The following is a 19,741-nucleotide window of genomic DNA, read 5'->3' as shown; positions in this document are numbered from 1 at the left end:
AGGCAGATAGCCCTCGAGGCTTTGCCATAATCACACACACACACACACACCAGGAACAAAAGCAGCAACAGAAAGTGTTTTTTTATAGTATCAATAAAATATGGACAATTGAAAAAAAACGCAGTTGAACATTAAAACTTTGAAATCTGTATTAAGCCTAAAATATAATTTGATCAATTCATGTGAGAAATTTAAAGACATTTTAATTAATAATTCAAATCTATTGCAAAGTATTCACTCGGATTTAAAAATATAACCGTGAAAGAAATTCATAATTTTTTTAATAAAAAATTAAAAACATAATATTCAAATTATTGTTTTTTACAAATATTTTTATATTTACAAATTGTTAATAATAAATATATTTTTGTATATTTATAGACAAGTATATGAATGTATATAATAAAATATATTTTTTGAATTAATGGTCTGCTTTCATAACTAAATTATAATTCTCATTTCATTCCATTTGTCCTGCTTTGTTTCAATGAAAATGTGGTCACTTTATGATATAGGCTATTAATTGTTAAAAATATGGCTCAGTTTTGGCCTAAGATAAAATGCTAGCTGTAATTGCAAAGAAGTTGACAAAGTACATAGTTTGTAAAAATTGTTGCATCATTTTGTCTTTGTAATTAGTAGTAGTACACAATTTGCTATTGCTTCAGAAGATATAGTCTACTTTTTATATCTTCCATCTCGCATAACACTGATATACAGTACAAAATCTGTAATCTGGACTCTTCAGGACTTCGGCGATTCCGGATTAGAGGTTTTACCGGATTATAGATCATCAATTTAAATCTGGTAAGATGGCATGCAGAAATTATACAATTAAAAATATGAAATAGTAATCTATGAAATAAAGAACAATTATGATCTAAAGGGTATCAAATTTTACAAAAAAAAGCTTATATTTATTTGTTTATTTTATTAAACATCTCTTTCAACATGCACATGCGTGCATGTAATGTATGCACAATCTTTACACACATGCGTACAGCATACAAAAAAAAAGTTTGTGGCTTCGAGGTCCAAATTATAGATCATTCCGGATAATGGACGTCCGGATTACAGACTTTGTACTGTATAGCACACTTCTTACATTTCACATTGGCTGCACTGAAAATTTAATTTATTCCCAAATCTTTTTACACACTTATGTGCTCTGGACTGACCAATATTAAATCACTTATTCATTTCTCTTTGAAGGAAAGAATTTCCCACAGTAAGAAACTGATTTAATTTTCTTTCCTCATTTGAGTTTAGCAGCTGTTTTTAAGTGCATGTTTTTTCCCCCCTTATTTTTACGAGTTGTAAATGATATTTAAAATAACTAACGTAATCTAGACAGGTAAGAGAAAGAAAAAATATTTTCCCAATTTTTTAATATACTTTTTACTTAAAATACAATATTAAAAAAAAATGCCTCAAAAGACGGAAAATCTTGATTAAAACTTAATTCAGTTTTAAGCATAATATTTACGTTATGAATTTAAGAAAACACAGTTTTAAGCATAATATTTATGTTATGAATTTAAGAAAACAATCTATTTGCTAATAAAGATTTTTTAAAATTCTAATCATTTATTATATTATTAAATATTCTCACCACTGTGGAAGTACTAAATGTATCATCAATTAACCTGTAAAATATATAAGGAATCTTGCTTCTGAAAATGATCTGCCAAATAAATTATTCAAATATAAAGTAAGCACGAAGAAAATATCAAATGTATTCTGACAAAGAATCTGATCATAAATGGAATTGTTCATAGCTTTATCTAGCTGGATACTAGATGGCAGTTCTCTACAAAAATGAAAACAAAATGATTATTGTTAGAAGCTGAATGACTAAATGCATTAAATCCCAATACATTTCTTTTAACAGATCAAAAATTACAATTTCTAAGAAAAAGTAAATAATTTAGCTTTAGGTTTTAAAACTTTACATGAAGAAAAGCATGACACATTTATGACATTTTAGAAGCAATTCAACATAAGATACTGCACAGAAATGATTAAACTTGAATGGAAACAAATTCATGAATAATGAATGCTTGATGGTATCAGCACTGGCTAGAAGTTGTCAATAATTTTAAAGGATTTCTATCTACTGAAAATGAAGCCAAGAAAATCATATAAACTGCCTAAGTAAGAGACAGTGAAGGATTTTTCACACATGGCAGAAAAGAAATAAAGAATTAATCAAGCATGATGATCATGATATAACAGATGAAGAATTGGATGATCTTATAACACCAGCTGACCATTAAAGCAAGGATAGTGAAGTGGAAGAACCTTTAAAGAATTGTTAAAAAATTTAACAAATTGTTAGAAATCAGACGAATTGTTAAAAAAAGCACAGGAACTATCTGATTTTGTGATGGAGATTGACCCAAATGAAGAGGACACTTCATGAGAGATGTTGAAAAACTTTGCACTCCTTACCACGAAACATTTAAAAAGTTGCATCACACACTGTCCCAAGCAAAAATCCTCAACTATTTAAAAAAATAATTAAATGATCTACCTACCAATTAAACAGAAATAAAAATCTTCAGTTAACATTTGTTTAATTTTTTCCCTTTTTAACTGCAATATTTAGGTTTGTGTAAACAACACATACTTTATGAATTTGAACTGTACCTAACGCATTTTTTCCATAGGAAGTTAACTTTGTGGAATTCGATTTTGCTGTACATGCTGATGTAACCTCTGCATTACATAAGATTTTAATGAATATATCATCAGCAAATAACCCTAACAGAATATGCATATTTTGCAATGAATGTGTGGAGTCTGCTCTCATTTATTTTCATCATGCCAGAATGTGCATTGAAGTTTCAACTATGCTCGGGTGATTGTGACCAGTTGCATTTCTTTGATGTTTAGAAATGATTCTTTGAAATTAGGGTTTCCTTTAATATTTCATGTTGTACAATTTTTTGTCGTGATAGTGAAAACAGATAACTGAGTACAGTCAAAAGTCGTTAATTCGGACACCCATAATCCGGACCTCAAAGCTAAAATCGTTCTGCGCATGCGCCGCGTTGACGCACGCACATAGGCGTTTTACGCATGCGCGCAAGACATTTACGACAGCGCACATGCGTCTGCGCAAGCACAGAATATGTTTTCGCGTGCACATTTAATGTATAACGGACGGTATAAGGTAAAATTATCTAATTATCTATTTCAGTTAATGTTGATGATTGCATTGTTCCTTAATCTTCAAATTGGATCCGGCTTATTATTTTTTGCAGACTGTAAGAGCAATTTTATAAAAGTAAGCTTGAACTTTTGATTATGTCAAATAGAATTTCCGATGCTGGAACTCCCAAAGGATCTAGAAAACGAAAGTATGTTTCGATGTCCATCAAACAAAAAACGAATTGCTACAAAAAATGGATAAAGGCATATCCTCTGTTTATCTAACCGTTCCGAAATCTGTTGATCAATTTCACGCTGCTCTGCGGGGGGGGGGGACGTCGCGGCACGCAATGAACTGGAAGTTGATCTGTCAGCACTATCATTATCTTCAGGGCAGATGTTTTTATTTTATTCGGCTTATAGTTCCTTACTAAATGTAGTATTTAATCTCGATGTACTCCGTCTTTGATATGATTTAAATCAAATTCCTCATCATTATAAATATCACAAATACAAATCAAATAGTTTTCTGGTTGCAAATTTCTAATTTCGGCTATGCGTAAGGTATGCTTTATGCATGCGCGCGTTGAAAGAAATGTTTAATAAAGTAAACAAATAAATATTAAGCTTCTTTTTTTGTAAATTTTGATAACCTTTAGATCATAATTGCTCATTATTTTATAAATCACTGTTTCATATTTTTAATTTTATAATTTCTGCATGCCATCTTACCAGATTTAAACTGATGATCTATAATCCGGAAAAATCGATAATCCGGAATCGCCGAAGTCCCGACGAGTCCGGATTAAAGACTTTTGACTGTACATAGGAAGAACAAGTGGCAAAAAATACAGGTTTACCAAAATATATATATTTTTTAATGAATGTAAAAAAGGGATCACAGTGGATATATCATCAAAATAGAAAAAGATACCCAAATAAATGTTTCTCTACATAGTTTGCAACAAGTTTGTGCATGCTTTCCAAAGTCATAACGAGTTCATGATCTTCCAGCTGCAATATGGGCGGATAATCAGAAAATACCCGTTCTGTTAAAGGTGCTTTTATAGCCCATTAAAAAGGTAATGTGAATTTATGTATGTTAACTTTCAATACTGAAAAAAGACATATATAGTGGTGGCCAAAATTGTGGACACTTTTAGAAATTTTTATGTTTTTAAACTTTGTATGCTTATAGAAAATGTTACGTTTCGCAAAATGCAAACTTGTATATATCATTTTAAAGAGAATTTATTACTGAATTCAATACAAAACACAAAATTCAATTATTTGCAATACAAAAAAAAGTTATATGTACTTTAATATAAATAAAAAACACAGTTATAAAGTGGTTTGTAATGTCTAGCTTTCCTGGCCAATCACTGTTTTCGTTCTGAGAACCAATCAAATGTTAGTAACTGCCAGTAGAAGCTGACATCATGTTTACACTTGAAACAATTCATTATTTTGCTTTGTTCTGTAGAAGGAGGACCTGTTTCTTATACACTGCAATAACAAGTAGGAATTTTTGTAAAAATTTTTAATATTTAGTCAAGAAGCAATGACATCAAATAAAAGAGTAGATTGGACAAAGAGAGGTAATATTATTGTGTTACGAGAAAGTGGTCTTTCCTATGCTGAAATTGCAAAACAGGTGGGTGGTTCAGTGACTACATCTGGAGTCCGAAAGTTTTGTTTACGATATCAGGAGACAAATTCAATAAAAAAAAAATAAAAAAAAAGGAAAAGGCCGAAAAAGGTGGACCACATCTATTGATGGCAGAAGAATAAAAAGACTATTTCTCCAAGATAGAAAAATGTCTTCAGCGGCCATCAGAACTGATCTGAATCATGATGGTGTTTCTGTCAGTTCAAGAACAATGGTGTTTCTGTCAGTTCCAGAACAATCAGGAGAAGATTAACAGATGTTGGACTAAGAGTAGAATTCCACGAAAAAAACCTTATCTTAATTTTCATCAACGGAAAAAAAAAAAAAAAGACTACAGTGGGCAAAGGAACATATTAATTGGACAGATGATCAGTGGTCACAAGTTATATGAATTGATGAAACTAAGATATCGTTATTCAGTAGTGATGGGCGAAAATATGTAAGACGTAGAATAGAAGAGCTACATCCTGACTGCATTCAAGCAACTGTGAAGAACACAGTGTTATGATTTGGTCATGCATGTGATGCAGATGGTATTGGTCGCCTTCATGTCATCGATGGGACATTGAATGCCAGAAAATACATTGACACTATTCTAGAACCAAAACTTCTACCTTCCATCGGAGACCTCTTTCCCAACAATGCTTCATTTATTTTTAGCAGGATTCTGCTCCTTGCCACATGGCCAAAATATTGAAAGAATGGTTTCGTACAAAGAGCATTAAATTGTTGTCATGGCCAGGAAACAGTCCTGACCTCAATCCTATCGAAAATTTGTGGCACCGTTTGAAAACTCTTGTCCGAATGAGGCGCCTATCAAATAAAAGGGAACTAATTGAGGCTATAATTGTTTCCTGCCATCATGTAATAACGAAAGAAGAGCTTAACCCGCGAGCACACGCGGCGGGTATGTCATACCCATGTACATTTTTCTTTTTGTATATTTCTCGCCCATTCTTTCATAAAAGGACGAAACTTAGTGTAGCTGAGTTCAAGGTCACATACTTAAATGGGGGAAATTCCTGAGTGGCAAGTGCAATGGTTTTTTAGGACCAGCATTGTTCGGGCATGTCATACTCGCACGTGTACTGGCGTTTCTCAGTGAGTCACTTCGCCCTTCTCGTTTTCAAGCTTTTAGTATAAGTTGAGTTGTAAGCATGGTTCCTTACGATGAAGAGATGAAAAGATTGAGAAATCTCCTTGAAACGGTTACTTCTGATGAGGATTCATTTAGTGAAGAAGAGGAAGATGTTGATGACGAAGAATATAATTAGTAATCATGATTCATCCATATAGAGTAGTGATTCAGATACAGAAACAGAAAATGAAACTCTGGAATGTAGCAATGAGTTCTATGTTGGGAAAAAATGGAGTAAAATGGAACAAAAATAAATTCAAGACTAATGTTAGAATTGGCGCCAAAATATTATAACTAAACTCTCTGGAAATACAAAGTATTCTAAAGACGTCTCAACACCTTTAGAGTCCTCGTCATTGCTTATCGATAAAGATATGTTAAAACATGTAGTTGACAATACAAATATTTATATTTATTCAATACAAGAAAATTTAACACGTGAACGGGAAGAGTACTTTTCTCAAAGCCTTAGGGATGCAGCTAATAGAAAATGTTCGAAATGAACGACGACGAGCATCTGTGGTTCCCAATTCTGGACGAACACTGACCACCGATGAACATGTTAACAATGAACCGCCCTCCAAAAAACCTCAAATGACTTACAAGAGGTATACAGAGTGCTCCAAGAAAAATGATAGAAAGACTAGATTCATTTGTGAAAATTGTAGCAAAAGTATATGTATGGAACATATAACCTCATTTTGTACACAATGTTCAAAAAATTGTAAGTAAATAATTTTTCCTCACCTTATTGTTTCCTTTTTTGTCTAAAATGAAGTATTAACTTGGTTTTACATTTTAATTTCTTTTAAACAACCGATTAATTTTTTCGGCAAATTTTTATTTACAATTTTTTTATTCGGGTATGACATTACCCGGCGCGTGTTCTCGTGTTCGTCGGATCGGTGTGTGTGCTCACGGGTTAAAACTCTTGTCAATGTGAAGCTGTAATCAAAAAAAAAAAGGGTACCCTACTAAGTACTGATAACTCACTGCAATCATCACTATCTAATGTAAGTAATGTAATGTAATGTAATTGATAACTATTATTGTTTAACTTTTTTGTATTGCAAATAATTGAATTTTGTGTTTTGTATTGAATTTAGTAATAAATTCTCTTTAAAATGATATATACAAGTTTGCATTTTGTGAAATGTAACGTTTCCTATAAGCATACAAAGTTCAAAAACATAAAAATTTCCAAAAGTGTCCACAAATTTGACCACCGCTGTATATTTGGCAATAAAACTAATAATCTAAATAACCAATAATGTTGAAGAAAAGGAATCTAGCCAAGAATATAACAAATAATGCACTTGGCTCAAGCTAAATATATGAAAGAATGCAAAATTAAAATGCAATAAATTAATATATGGCAGTTATAATTTTGTAGGACATCCAGAAAGTAAGTTTCCCTACTTAAAAAAAAAAAGAACTCACACTTTCAGGAACACATTTATTGGCAACAACTACAGCAATGTTTCTGCTATTTTTCAATATAGCCACCACCAGAATTGAGACACTTGTCGTATCATGGGATCAACTTTTTCATCCCTCTGTCGTAGAATTCTGCCGTCTGTGAACGGAACCAGCATGTGACAGACGTCTTTAGCTCTTCGTCGTTGCCAAAACGCTCACCAGAAGACAGGAATTTCTTGAGATGCAAGAAAATATGAAAATCACTGGGAGTGAGATCAGGGCTGTAGGGTGGATGATCAAACAACTCCCAGCCAAATTCCATCTAAACAGCTGCTGTTCGTCGAGCCGTATGTGGACGAGCACAACACCTTCAGTAAGCACTCCACGCCTCTTGTTTCGAATGGCATGTCACAATTTCCCCAGTGTTTCACAGTAACGGTTTACTGTTTCACTACGTTTCAGGGTTTACTGTTTCACTACATGGAACAAACTCAATGAGCAGAATGCCCTTTTGTCCCAGAACACCGTGCACATCACATTCCGTACCGACAACGTCTGTTTGAATTTCGTCCTGACCGGAGATCCACTATGACATCAATTCACTGACTGCTGCTCGGTTTCCAGGGTGAAGTGCAAAATCCAAGTCTCATCACCCGTGACGATCATGTCAAGGGATTCGTCACCATCATTGTGATACCACTGCAGAAATATCAGTGCTGCTCCTAAGCATTCAATTTTATGTGTGTCAGGTTTTTCGGCACCCATCTGGCGCACAATTTTTTGAACAGCAGGTGCTTAGTGACAATCTCATGCAACAAGGATCGCGATACCTGCGGAAAATGGCTGCTCAACTCCGGAATCGTGAAACGACAGTTCTCCGTCACACGCTGCTGGACAAGCTCAACAAGATCATCATTGATGAGGGACAGTCACCCACTGCGCTCTTTATCATGTACACTTTGACGACCTTCCAAAAACTGCCTATACCAATGACGCACCATCTGCTTACTCATGATGTTCGGCCCATAGACCTGACAGAGCTGACAATGAATTTCAACTGCCGCAATGTTTTGTACATTCAAGAATTTTTAACACCGACTGAACCTCACACGCGGCTGGAGAAGGAATAAGAGCCTCCATTTCGGATCACTGCTACCACACTACTGGCACGTGGCGGGACCTGTCCGGCTGGCATATGATTGATAAGTCATAGTTCTATTATGCATGCACAATTAACATGGCTAATTACATTTACTTTAAAGGGGGAAACTTACTTTCTGGATGTGCCTCGTAAAAAGCAAATACATGCTAAATTTTCAAATATGGCACCATGATTTGACTTCCTTGTTAATTGCTTTAGTGCTTTTCTAATTTTTATCTAATTGTTACTTGCTACTCTTTAAGAGATAGCAAAATACAGAATTAGATATCAATAGGGTTATGCACATCAATACATTAATTCTTATATCATCGAATTTATTTGGAAAAAGAACAAAAGAAACAATGACTTATTTAAAGCAAGTTTATCTGTAACATCCAATTTGTGGTTACCAGAAATTGTGCTGAATCAAAGTATGTAAAAAATGTAGTTTGTTGTAAGGTTGTATTCCTTACAACAAACTACATTTTTTACATAATTAACATAACTTAACAGTACAAAGTCCGTAATCCGGAATCGTCGGGACTTCGTCAATTCCGGATTAGGGGGTTTTCCTGATTTAGATCATCAATTTCAATTTGGCAAGATGGCATGCAGAAATTATACTATTAAAAATATGAAACCGTAATTTATGAAATTAAAAAGCAATTATGATCTAAAGGGTATCACATTTTACAAAAAAAAAAAAATGCTTAATATTTGTTTACTTCATTAAATGGCTAATCTTTGGAATATGGTAACAGGCGAATATGGCGACGTTTTGGTAAGGCGATAAAGGTTACTAGCTAGGACTTTAGCAGTGTACATGGATAAAGTCAAGAGTGTGCGCAATGCCATTTTTTTGCAATTCTGGGATGTTTTTTTAAGTGAAAATAGGTCGACGTGTACATGAATACCGTGTATGTGCAATTCTTAAAAACGCGGCAAGCAGTTTGCGATTCTGCACTTTGTCCCAATTTCACACTTAATCTTTGTCATGATTAAGCACTTTTGTTCCATAAAAGTTCTAGCATAAGCGTATTTCGGCTAGCAGATTGTTGGAAAAAAATGTTGAGTTAAAAAAAAAAGTGCCTTTACTTCGTGAAAACAAAATGGCATCCAAACAAAAACTAGCAGGTTGCTGTAACAGGGTTGGTCGCCATATTTTTGCCAAGTTACCATAATCCAAAGATTAAGCCATTAAATACTTCTTTCACTGTGCGCGTGTAAAATCATTCTGGATAATGGACGTCCGGATTACGAAATTTCAGATATGAACTAAAATTCATTTCCATGTTTTTTAAATAATACTAACTGGAACCAATTTGCCTTCTCTATCAAGTACCTTAGACTTGTGACGTAATATTTAGATAATACAATTTCGAGGTTTGCTTCAGATCTTAAAAATCTATTGACATGAATCTCAACTAAAGAATACTATATATCAACCTTCCATCATATCCTCAGTAATAAAAGTTTTACAATCATATCTAAACGGCCATATATAATAAAGCTGTGGTTACCAAATTCTTAACTGCTGGGTTCATGCACAAGAAGGAATAAAAGATAATAACATCACAGCAAAGTCCACTGTAGAATAGTTGAATTTACTCAATTCTTTGAGAAGCATTAAAAGCAGTTATCAAAAGAAAAAGTCTTGTACAAGGTGTCAACTGCTGTGGGACATACCAATAAATAACAAACTGAAAAGCACAACCTAGGCTTGAATAATGAGAGCCCCAAAAAAAAAATCAGAAAGAAGTCCTTTTAACTCGACTATGAATCGGCCACTTTTAATGCACAATTAATTTTTATACAATTCCTTTTAATTACTTATTAAAAACTAAGACTAAACCTGTATGTTCCACCTGTAATGTGCTGTCAGTACGACATATTTTGATAGAATGTCCCTTTCAACAGTTTTCTTGTGAAGTATTTAAATGATTCTACTGTAAGCCTTCACTGTTTAATAGCAAGATATTTAATTTGTTTCAATATTTAAGAAAGATTGGTTTTTGCTGCTTATTCTGAATTGTTTTTAAATATTTTTATATAGTATTAACCTAAGATTTTACTTAGTTTTATATTCAAATTAACTCTGTGAATTTTACACATCTTCTCATCACAGCACACAGTTACAGTTGGTTGTATGATTTTGTTCTATTTCATGCTTTCACCGGATTATTAATAAATTACTTTAATTGCTTCCAAAATGTTATGCAACACTTAAACAAGAAAGGGTGATATATTCACCATGCATCTGGCACAATCTAACCTTTCAGGTTTTATACTAGAAAAATCCATCACCACCTATCGTATCCTAAATTTTAGAGAAGAATTTTAAATTAAAATGCTTTATAAGTTATTTTTGCATTCAGTACGAGTCTATATACTTTATTCAATTTTACTGATAATGAAAAATGTAGCACATCTTAAAATTTTTAATAGTATGTAATTTAATTTATAAATTATATACATCTTACAATTATACACTTAGTTACAAAAGTGTCTATAAAATATAATCATAACGCTTCACTGAAGAATAAAATACCAATAATCAACTGAATGACATACGAAATCCTTAGGATCAAATATTAAAAAACAAAAGATAGGAATTTTTTTTAATATAATTTTACAATTAACACTGCCTTTAAAAAATGAAGATACATTTCTTTGTACACAAAATTTCATATTTAATTTAAGTAAATCAGAGGCAAGATAATAGAAAAAAATGTTACTACTTTGCTTCTAATTTACTAAATTAATAAATGATGGATTAAAAAAAACATCCGACTTTCATTGTGTTAAAAAAAAAAAAAAAAAAAGAGTAAAAAAATTTACATGTGTGTTTTTTTGACATACTTCAGACTGAAATTAAAGATGGTAAATGCGACTCTGAATAGAAAAAAGTATTGATATACGGAAAAACATTTGACAAAACTGCTAACAGACACTACAGTTATTCAACTAAGACGATCAGAAAATAATCATACAGTGTCTCAAAAAAGTGATGGGACACTTGTGCTTTACAAAAGGAGAGGAAACTGCAATAAAATAAATTTAAAAAACATGTAAAAATTTTTTGTGGGTGTGTTTCATACTTAAATTTAGTAACATTTATTACATAAGATACATTTTCTCAAAATATTAATTTAATAAAAATAGAATTGTTCAGAACGAAGCAAAAAATGGCTCACATAAGTGATGGGATACCATTAGATACTACTAACGTACTACAATAAAAATATTTTTAGGGGCTTTTATTTTTACTCAAAAGCAATTGGCAATAATGTATAAAATCGTCTGCAGTATTTCTCTCCAGTTTGTTTTGGAAATTTTGTGTTATTCAGCTCTGTGCAGCCATGAATGCTAAACGAAAAGAAACTTTGCCTGAAATTAGAAAATCAGTTATTAATTTGCATATTGAACGTGGAAAATCTATTAAAGAAACTGCTGAAACACTTAACTTGAGTCATTCAACAGTTTTCAATATCATTAAACGATATAAAAAGAATCATATGATTCAGGATAAAAGAAGACCTGGACGACCATCAAAGCTATCCAATGGAATAAAGCGAATTATCGTTTGAAATATTAAAAAAAAATCCAAGAATGAGTGCTCCTAAAGTTGCTGCTGATTTACAAGCATTAAATTTAGTAATTGTTAATCCTGAGACTATTAGAAGAGTAATTCGATCTGCTGGATATCACGGTAGAGCAGCCAGGAAAAAATTCTTCATAAGTAAAAAGAATAGAAAACTCAGACTGGCTTTTGTAAAATCCAACATAAATAAGAATTCTGATTACTGGAATGAAGTTATATTTGCTGATGAGAAAAAATAAATATATTTGGTTCTGACGGTAGAATCTTGGTGTGGAGAAAACTCAGGGAATTAAGAGTCCATAAACGACACGTAGTCATCAAAAGTGCCTTTAGCAATCTAAATTTAAAACTGAAAATGAACAAACATTTTAAATAACAGTTGCCGAAACTGGATTTCAAACAGTAAATTAAGAAGACGTGAAGCATTGCTAATATTTTTAACATACAAATAAAGTATTTTCATTTAGAAGCATATTAGCTACAAAATTTTTCGAAAAAAATCTAAGTACTAAATGAACAGTTCTATGGCGAGTTATAACCAAGAATTTCCAAGATAAGGTACACATGCAAAACTTTTTACCTTGATAAATGAAATTACCGCAAACGAAAACCCACCCACTAACGCAATGCAGTACACAAAGAACGTGAGCACGGAAACTGTTCAACATTAAGAAAAAAAAAATTCATGACACACGAAGTTTGGTAATATGCTATTTAATAAACTACAATTACTTATGTTTTAAATATTTTAGAAATTAATAACAGATAATTTTACGAATATTTGATAAGTAAAATTACACTATGCGTGGAAAAGGTTAATTAAAAATAAGATTTATTAATTCTGGATGTAAATTAATATTACACGTAGTCTTAATTACAATACATTATTGACATTATATAAAATTATTTCATATGTATTTCTTAAGAGGATAAATATCTTTTAAAAAAAAGGTCTAACATAAAGGAGGAAAATAACAACACTACTTCTCGCTTTTAAAGCGTTTGGTTGCAAAGTTAATTTTTTTTTTTTTCTTGTTTTATCCGAGTCGTGTAATTTTATTTTGTATAATCACTGATGTTTTTTAAATATTTAAGCTCTTGGATGTAATCCTCGGAAGATCTGAAAATGAGTACGAGAGAAGTAAGTGGATTTTTTATTTGGAAATGTAATAAGCCGTGTTCAAATTTAAAAGTTAAAATATTAAAATATCTGTCGAGTTTATAACCTTAAAATAAATCATTGTATGTGTCTTTTTAAAACAGTTTTTTCTACACATTAGTCACTTTAAGCGTTACTAAACTATCATCTCTAAAAAACTTTCCATAAGTCATTTCCAATTTCTTATATTATTATCACTCATCGACATCAAATAGAACGTTTTTCAGTTTGCAGTAGTATAGTTAAGAATAAAAATAACCTTTAGAATAAAAAATATATTCTCGTAATAAATTTGGTGCCTTTTCTTCCCTCGAAAATCCCTTTGTTAGTAAAACTAGGAACTTTCTCATGCACTATGTGTTTTATAAACTTTTCTGGTGTGTATCTTAAGATTGATATTTTATTTATAGCCTTCTGAGAGCCGAGTAAAAGATGAGAAAGATTCCTCTAATAATGGAACAGTTGATACCTCAACAGAACAAAATTCATCTAGCTCATCAAAACAACCATTGAAGAAGTCAGCAAAAGATTTTAGATTTGGGAAACTCATTGGCGAAGGATCATTCTCTATGGTGAGTGTAAGCCTCATTATCTGACTGGCAGATTTCTATATGTTTATATAAGGTCTTAATTGTAATAAGCATTACATTGTACACAATTTTACAAAAAGATAGCTTTCGTGATGATAATAGAAATATGTATTGTTTATTTTATGATTTATAATCTAAATGTCATTTGTTAACAGAAGTTATTATGTATTGCTTCTCCCTGTGAGTGTAGAGAAGGTGCTGCCAGTAGACAAGCAAATAAAGCTGCAAAACTGTGGTATTTTATACCTGAATCTCTCCTTCAACTAAATAGGCTGGCTACGTGGGATTTTCATGGTTTTTCATATCTATAAATAGACAACAAAAAAATCTGAAAGCTTCATTTTCTTAGCACTTATGCCATATACAGTTCAACAGCAATTTTAAAGGCAACATAGCAGTATATCAGTGCTCCGCAACCGGTGTGCCGCGGCACACTGGTGTGCCATGAGTAGAATATAGGTCTGCCACAATCAAATACATGTATTTGACATTTTGCAATTTTTTATCATGTATTTAATACACAATGACAATTTTTTCCCTTAATAATGTCTATTTTAAATGTTTTTATATATTTCACTGTTGTGTGGTTGTGTGTGTGATTGTAAGTGTGTCAGCATTTGAATTTTTTCGGCACTTCCTTGATAACTCGGAACTCTTTGGTGTGCCACGAAATTCCAGAAAGATTTTTTGTGCGTCGCAGGTGAGAAAAGGTTGCGGAGCACTGCAGTATGTGATGAGAATTTCTTATGCAGTGTTGAGTAATGGCATACTTTTTTTTTAAGTATTTATTCTTTAAGTTTCTCAGTTCTTTTTTTAGTCTCTTTTCAATTCTCCGTGGGCCTTTTCAAGAAGCTTTTTCCAAGCCAATCTTCTCCTGCTAGCATTTTCCAGGTTTTGGTTTTTAATTCTAGTAAGTAATTTTCTAGGCAATCTAACCATCTGAGATTTGGTGTGCTTTTTTTCTTGTATGCCTGTTGGTCTGGGGTCGAAGACTTTTTTGTTGCATGGTGTTCATTTATTCTGATAATGTGGCCTGCCCATTTTGTTCTTTGGCATTTCATGAAATCAATGATGTCAGATTCATTATATGAGCGATATAGCTCCAAATTTTATCTTCTAAGCCACACACCATCTTTTTGTATTCCTCCAAAAATACTTCTTAAAAACCTTCCTTTCAAAAATGCCCAACATATCCTCGTTCGTGTGCATCATGTTCCAGGCATCACATGCATATGCCAAAATTCGTCTTTTAAGGCTCTTATACAGTAAAACCTTTGTTTCTCACCTAGATGGCTTTAAAAAACTTTTTTTTTTCTTCTTTTTATTATTAATGATTTGTATGTGTACTTTATCTATTAACACTTTCAGCATTGTGGATGTAAAATTCCATATAGAAGGATAGTTTTCTTATTCATTACACATGAAAATTTCTGCCAGCTTTTAATGTATCCGATTTCGGGTAGGATTTACATTGAAAGAAAAGGATTGGAAGAAAAGGAATCAAGGGCTGATCTTTACTGTACGGTACCCCTGGGTTTCTGTGTGAAAAAAAACGCCAAGTGGTACAGTCAAAAGTCGTTAATTCGGACACCCATAATCCGGACCTCAAAGCTACAAACTTTCTGCACATGCGTCGCGTTGACGCACGTGCATGGGCGTTTACTCATGCGCATATTACGTTTACGCATGCGCGTTTAATGTATAACAGACGGTATAAGCTAAAATTATCTAATTATCTATTTTAGTTAATGTTGCAGGTTGCGTTGTTCCTTAATCTCCGAATGGGATCCGGCTTATTATTTTTTGCAGACTGTTAGATTTTATAAAAGTAAGCTTGAACTTTCGATTATGTCAAATAGAATTTCTGATGCTGAATTTCTGATCCAAAGGATCTACAAAGCGAAAGTATGTTTCGATGTCCATCAAACAAAAAGTGGAATTGCTGCAAAAAATGGATAAAGGCATATCCTTTGTTTCTCTAACCATTCCGAAATCTGTTTATCAATTTCACGCTGCTCTGCAGCAGGGGGGTGGACGTCGCGGCGCGCAATGAATTGGAAGTTGATCTGTCAGCACTATCCTTATCTTCAGGGCAGATGTTTTTATTTTATTTCGATTATAATTCCTTACTAAATGTAGTATTTCATCTCGATGTACTCCGTCTTTGATATGATTAAAATCAAATTCCTCGTCATTATAATTCACTTCCAATAGTGAAGAAAGTGACGCAGAGGTTATTGAAAATGAAAAAATTTTGATTGACAAATTAGTCGGTATTCTCGACACAGCAATTATAGGACTTGAACAGCGGAACTTTGTAACTGAACAAGAAATCATGTCTGTTTATAGAATTAAAGAGAAAGTATTATCACATAAAACAAAGCAACTTAAACAACTTGCATTGAAAGAAATGTTTCGCTGATCTTTGGAATATGGTAACAGGTAGTTTGGTGACATTTTTATAAGGTGATAATAGTTACTAGCTAGGACTTTAGCAGTGTACATGGATAAAGTCAAGAATGTGCGCAATGTCATTTTTGTGCAATTCTGGGATTTTTTTAAAGTGAAAATAGGTCGACGTGTACATGGATGATACCGTGTATGTGCAATTCTTAAAAACATGGCAAGCAGTGGGCGATTCTGCACTTTCTCCCAATTTCCACCTAATCTTCGTCATGATTAAGCACTTTTGTTCCATAAAAATTCTAGCATAAGTGTAATTCGGCTATCAGATTGTTGGGGGAAAATGTAGAGTTTAAAATAAATAAATAAATAAATAAACATGCCTTTACTTCATGAAAACAAAATGATATCGTCCAAAAAAAAAAAAAAAAAACTAGCAGGTGGCTGTAGCAGGGTTGGTCGCCAAAAAATCGCAAAAGTTACCATAATCTAAAGATTAACCAAATGTTTAATAAAGTAAACAAATAATAAGCTTTTTTTTTTTTTTTTTTGTAAATTTTGATACCCTTTAGATCATAATTGTTCTTTATTTCATAAATTACGGTTTCATAGTTTTAATTTTATAATTTCTGCATGCCATCTTACCAGATTTAAAATGATGATCTATAATCCAGAATCGCCGAAGTCCTGACGAGTCCGGATTAATGACTTTTGACTGTATTGGTTTTTCGTGAAATCTGGAAGTCCGTTGCGGAAAATAGGTTTTTCGATAATCCTAATGTTCATAATGTTTTTTTTTTTTTTTTAGTTTTTGTCATTAAAAAGGAGTTATTTCTGCGAATATCACCAAATATGTTGTGATAGATTGAGATTTTGGCTATTTTTTATGACAGTACCCCTTTTGCATGAATTGGGGTTTTCTGATTCTTACCATTCTTTTCAATTGCTATGTTTGGTTGCCCGTGCTTTGGTGTTGTATTTTGATGTGGGTACCATCATTTGAGTATGTCTGAGATAAGAAAGAGGATGAATGCTAATAGTTTGGACTTTGATGAAATTGTGAATATGAACATATTTATCCACCATTAGCAGTGGATGAGCTGAAATGACCAAAAATTTAATTGAATTGCTTAAGTGAAGGATGGAGGCTACTGATTTAGTGGCCACCACATGTGGCATGCCACCGATTGTTACATACTATCAGTAGTTGCTAAAATCATCAGTTCAGTGACAAATGATTATATGTTTTGCTTGGTTTTTCATTGTTTTCATGCAGCAATGTGTCATTCATTACATAATAATCATTTGCCAAAAAAGAAATTGTAAATATTAAATCAATTTATAGCTTGATTTTTTTATATGTTAACAGAATTTTTTCTTACAAGTACTCAATTCACATTTAAAGTTTGGTTGCTGTTTAAAGCATTTGATGTTGTTTCGGGGAAAGTTCAGAATCGCCCACTGCTTGGCACATTTTTCAAAATCGCCAAACTTGGCATGCTTTCGCATCTTTTCTCCTGTATTTGCATACCCTCCAAAAGACACTATGCAAGGCCCAACATTTACAATGGCGAACATGTAAAATAAATACAAAATAAAAGTGAAGCAAAATTTTGAAAACTGAAAATCCTTTAAAAACAGCATAATAATTAAAAAAAAAAATAAACATGGTTAAGAAAACGTAGTAAGCTTCAAAAACTTAAAATCATTAAAAACCTTGAAGAATTAAAATACATTTACCTATAAAAAAAATTAGGGAAAGTGCAGAATCACCTACTGCTTGACGCGTTTTTAAGAATTTTACAAACTTGGTATCCATGTACACATTGACCTACTTTCACTTAAAAAAATTCTAGAATTGCACAAAATGGCATTGCCCACTCCTTTGACTTTATCCATGTACACATCTACCTATTTTCACTTAAAAAAAATCCCAGAATTGCACAAAAAGGGCATTGCGTACTCTCTTGACTTTATCCATGTACACATGGATCTATTTTCACTTAAAAAGTCAAATAAAATTGACAAAAATCCAATTCTTCTTACTTTTGTAAAAAACGCCAAACAAATAAGTGGGAAATTTTTTAAACTGGAAATCCTTTCAAAAAAAAACCTAATAACTTTAAAAACTAAAATCGTTTAAAAAACATAGTAAGTTTAAAGAACATAAAATCCTTACAAAACCCTGAAAAATTAATACTTTCACTTTCAAAATATTTTAAAATATGAAAATCCAGTCCTTACAAAAACATAATTTTAAAAACTAAAAATTGTTCCAAAAACATAGTAACTTTCAAATACTTAAAATTGTTACAAAACACTGAAAATTTAAAATACTTTCACTTACCTGAAAAGGGGTAATCCACTCCGCTCAGCCTATGAACTAAAAGTAGCAAATTCTCAAAATGTTCTCTAATTATTGTTTAAAATAACTGCATCTCTACCATCTGTTATCGTATACACCAAACAGAAATTCTAAATTTTAAAATACATACTGAGCACGCACAAAAATGCTCCAAATTTCGCACTAAAAAGTAATTCTGAGTTTAAAATACATACTACGCATGCGCAAAAATACTCTGAAATTCCAGAACGGCAAAATCGACTTGGATACCACATTTGGCAAACTTATCAACCTTGTAAAAAGTGCCAAACACAATGTGCCAAATGAGTGGGTGATTCTGCACTTTAGCCGTTGTTTCTTTAATTACTGAAGAATTTGTACTTTCTGATTATCTGCATCCCCAGCTAAAAAGATACAAAAAACTGTTGATGAAGCAATCAAGGTTATATTGGTTATACATAATCAAGGTTTATTGGCAATCAAGGTATACAAGTAGCATCCTCTCAGCTGCTTTCTGCTTTTACGAACATTTTCATCAGTGTGACTGCAGATTATGATCTCACCTAGCAGCTTTTGTCACCTTCAGTTATTTCTGTAAAGTAGAAAATAACTTGCTTAAAGGCATCATGTACCTGTTTTTCTTTCTCGTTTTAGGATTCTGGTATTAAGTTTGTGCTTGTCTGTTCCCCCCCCTTTCTTTTAGTTTAAACAGATCCCTATGTATATTACAAAAAGCCAAGAAGTGTGCATGTCTTTTACAGACCAAAAAATAGGTGGAACTGTATGCATTGTTGAAAAAGATGTAAAGAAGAGTTTACATCTATTTCATCACCATTATATTCCATTTCATGTTATATCCAAATGTTTCTCTCCAAAGTCGCTGAGTTCTCAACTCTTTGTCATAGCTTTTAGGGGGGCTGAAAATAAATGGAAAATATTTAATAGATAAATAATAAAAAATATTTAATTATGTTATGCATGCAATATGAATATATGTATTCTGTTACCTCCAAAGTTTAAGGTACACCCTTTAAATGCCTAATAAATTTAAACTGATTTTTTTTAAGGTATTTTATGAAGAGATATATATGTATAGAAAAAAATACATTCTGTCAAATACTGTC

General features: G+C 32.3%; 1 protein-coding gene and 1 long non-coding RNA gene across 5 annotated transcripts in view; one reads left to right on the top strand and one right to left on the bottom strand.

Annotated features, from left to right (window-relative positions):
* Positions 1–12,807, bottom strand: part of LOC118189137 (uncharacterized) — a 30,732-nt gene extending 17,925 nt beyond the window's left edge. Inside the window, exons 1-2 of one of the 2 annotated variants that reach the window (XR_015043313.1) lie at positions 12,568–12,582; positions 1,613–1,810 (exon numbers count right to left, since the gene is read on the bottom strand). This is a non-coding gene — a long non-coding RNA (uncharacterized LOC118189137). Of the gene's footprint in view, positions 1–1,612; positions 1,811–12,567; positions 12,583–12,701 lie in introns of those variants that run through there. The other variant, XR_015043312.1, reaches the window with a different exon arrangement.
* A 295-nt stretch (positions 12,808–13,102) lies between these two features.
* The window catches only part of Pdk1 (Phosphoinositide-dependent kinase 1), a 49,643-nt gene continuing 43,004 nt past the window's right edge, over positions 13,103–19,741 (top strand). For all 3 annotated transcript variants that reach the window (XR_015043311.1, XR_004760253.2, XM_035373591.2), the window contains exons 1-2: positions 13,103–13,262; positions 13,691–13,852. Coding sequence is in view for 1 of the 3 variants with exons in the window: in XM_035373591.2 (XP_035229482.1) it covers positions 13,248–13,262; positions 13,691–13,852 (177 nt within the window). In the remaining 2 variants the exon portion in view is untranslated. The remainder of the gene's footprint in view (positions 13,263–13,690; positions 13,853–19,741) is intronic.

The sequence above is a fragment of the Stegodyphus dumicola genome, chromosome 10, assembly GCF_044657685.1.
Source record: "Stegodyphus dumicola isolate Sdum_Otavi_A_Nest chromosome 10, ASM4465768v1".
In the NCBI taxonomy this organism is placed as follows: Eukaryota; Metazoa; Arthropoda; class Arachnida; order Araneae; family Eresidae; genus Stegodyphus; species Stegodyphus dumicola.
This window is presented reverse-complemented; position numbering and strand designations above follow the sequence as displayed.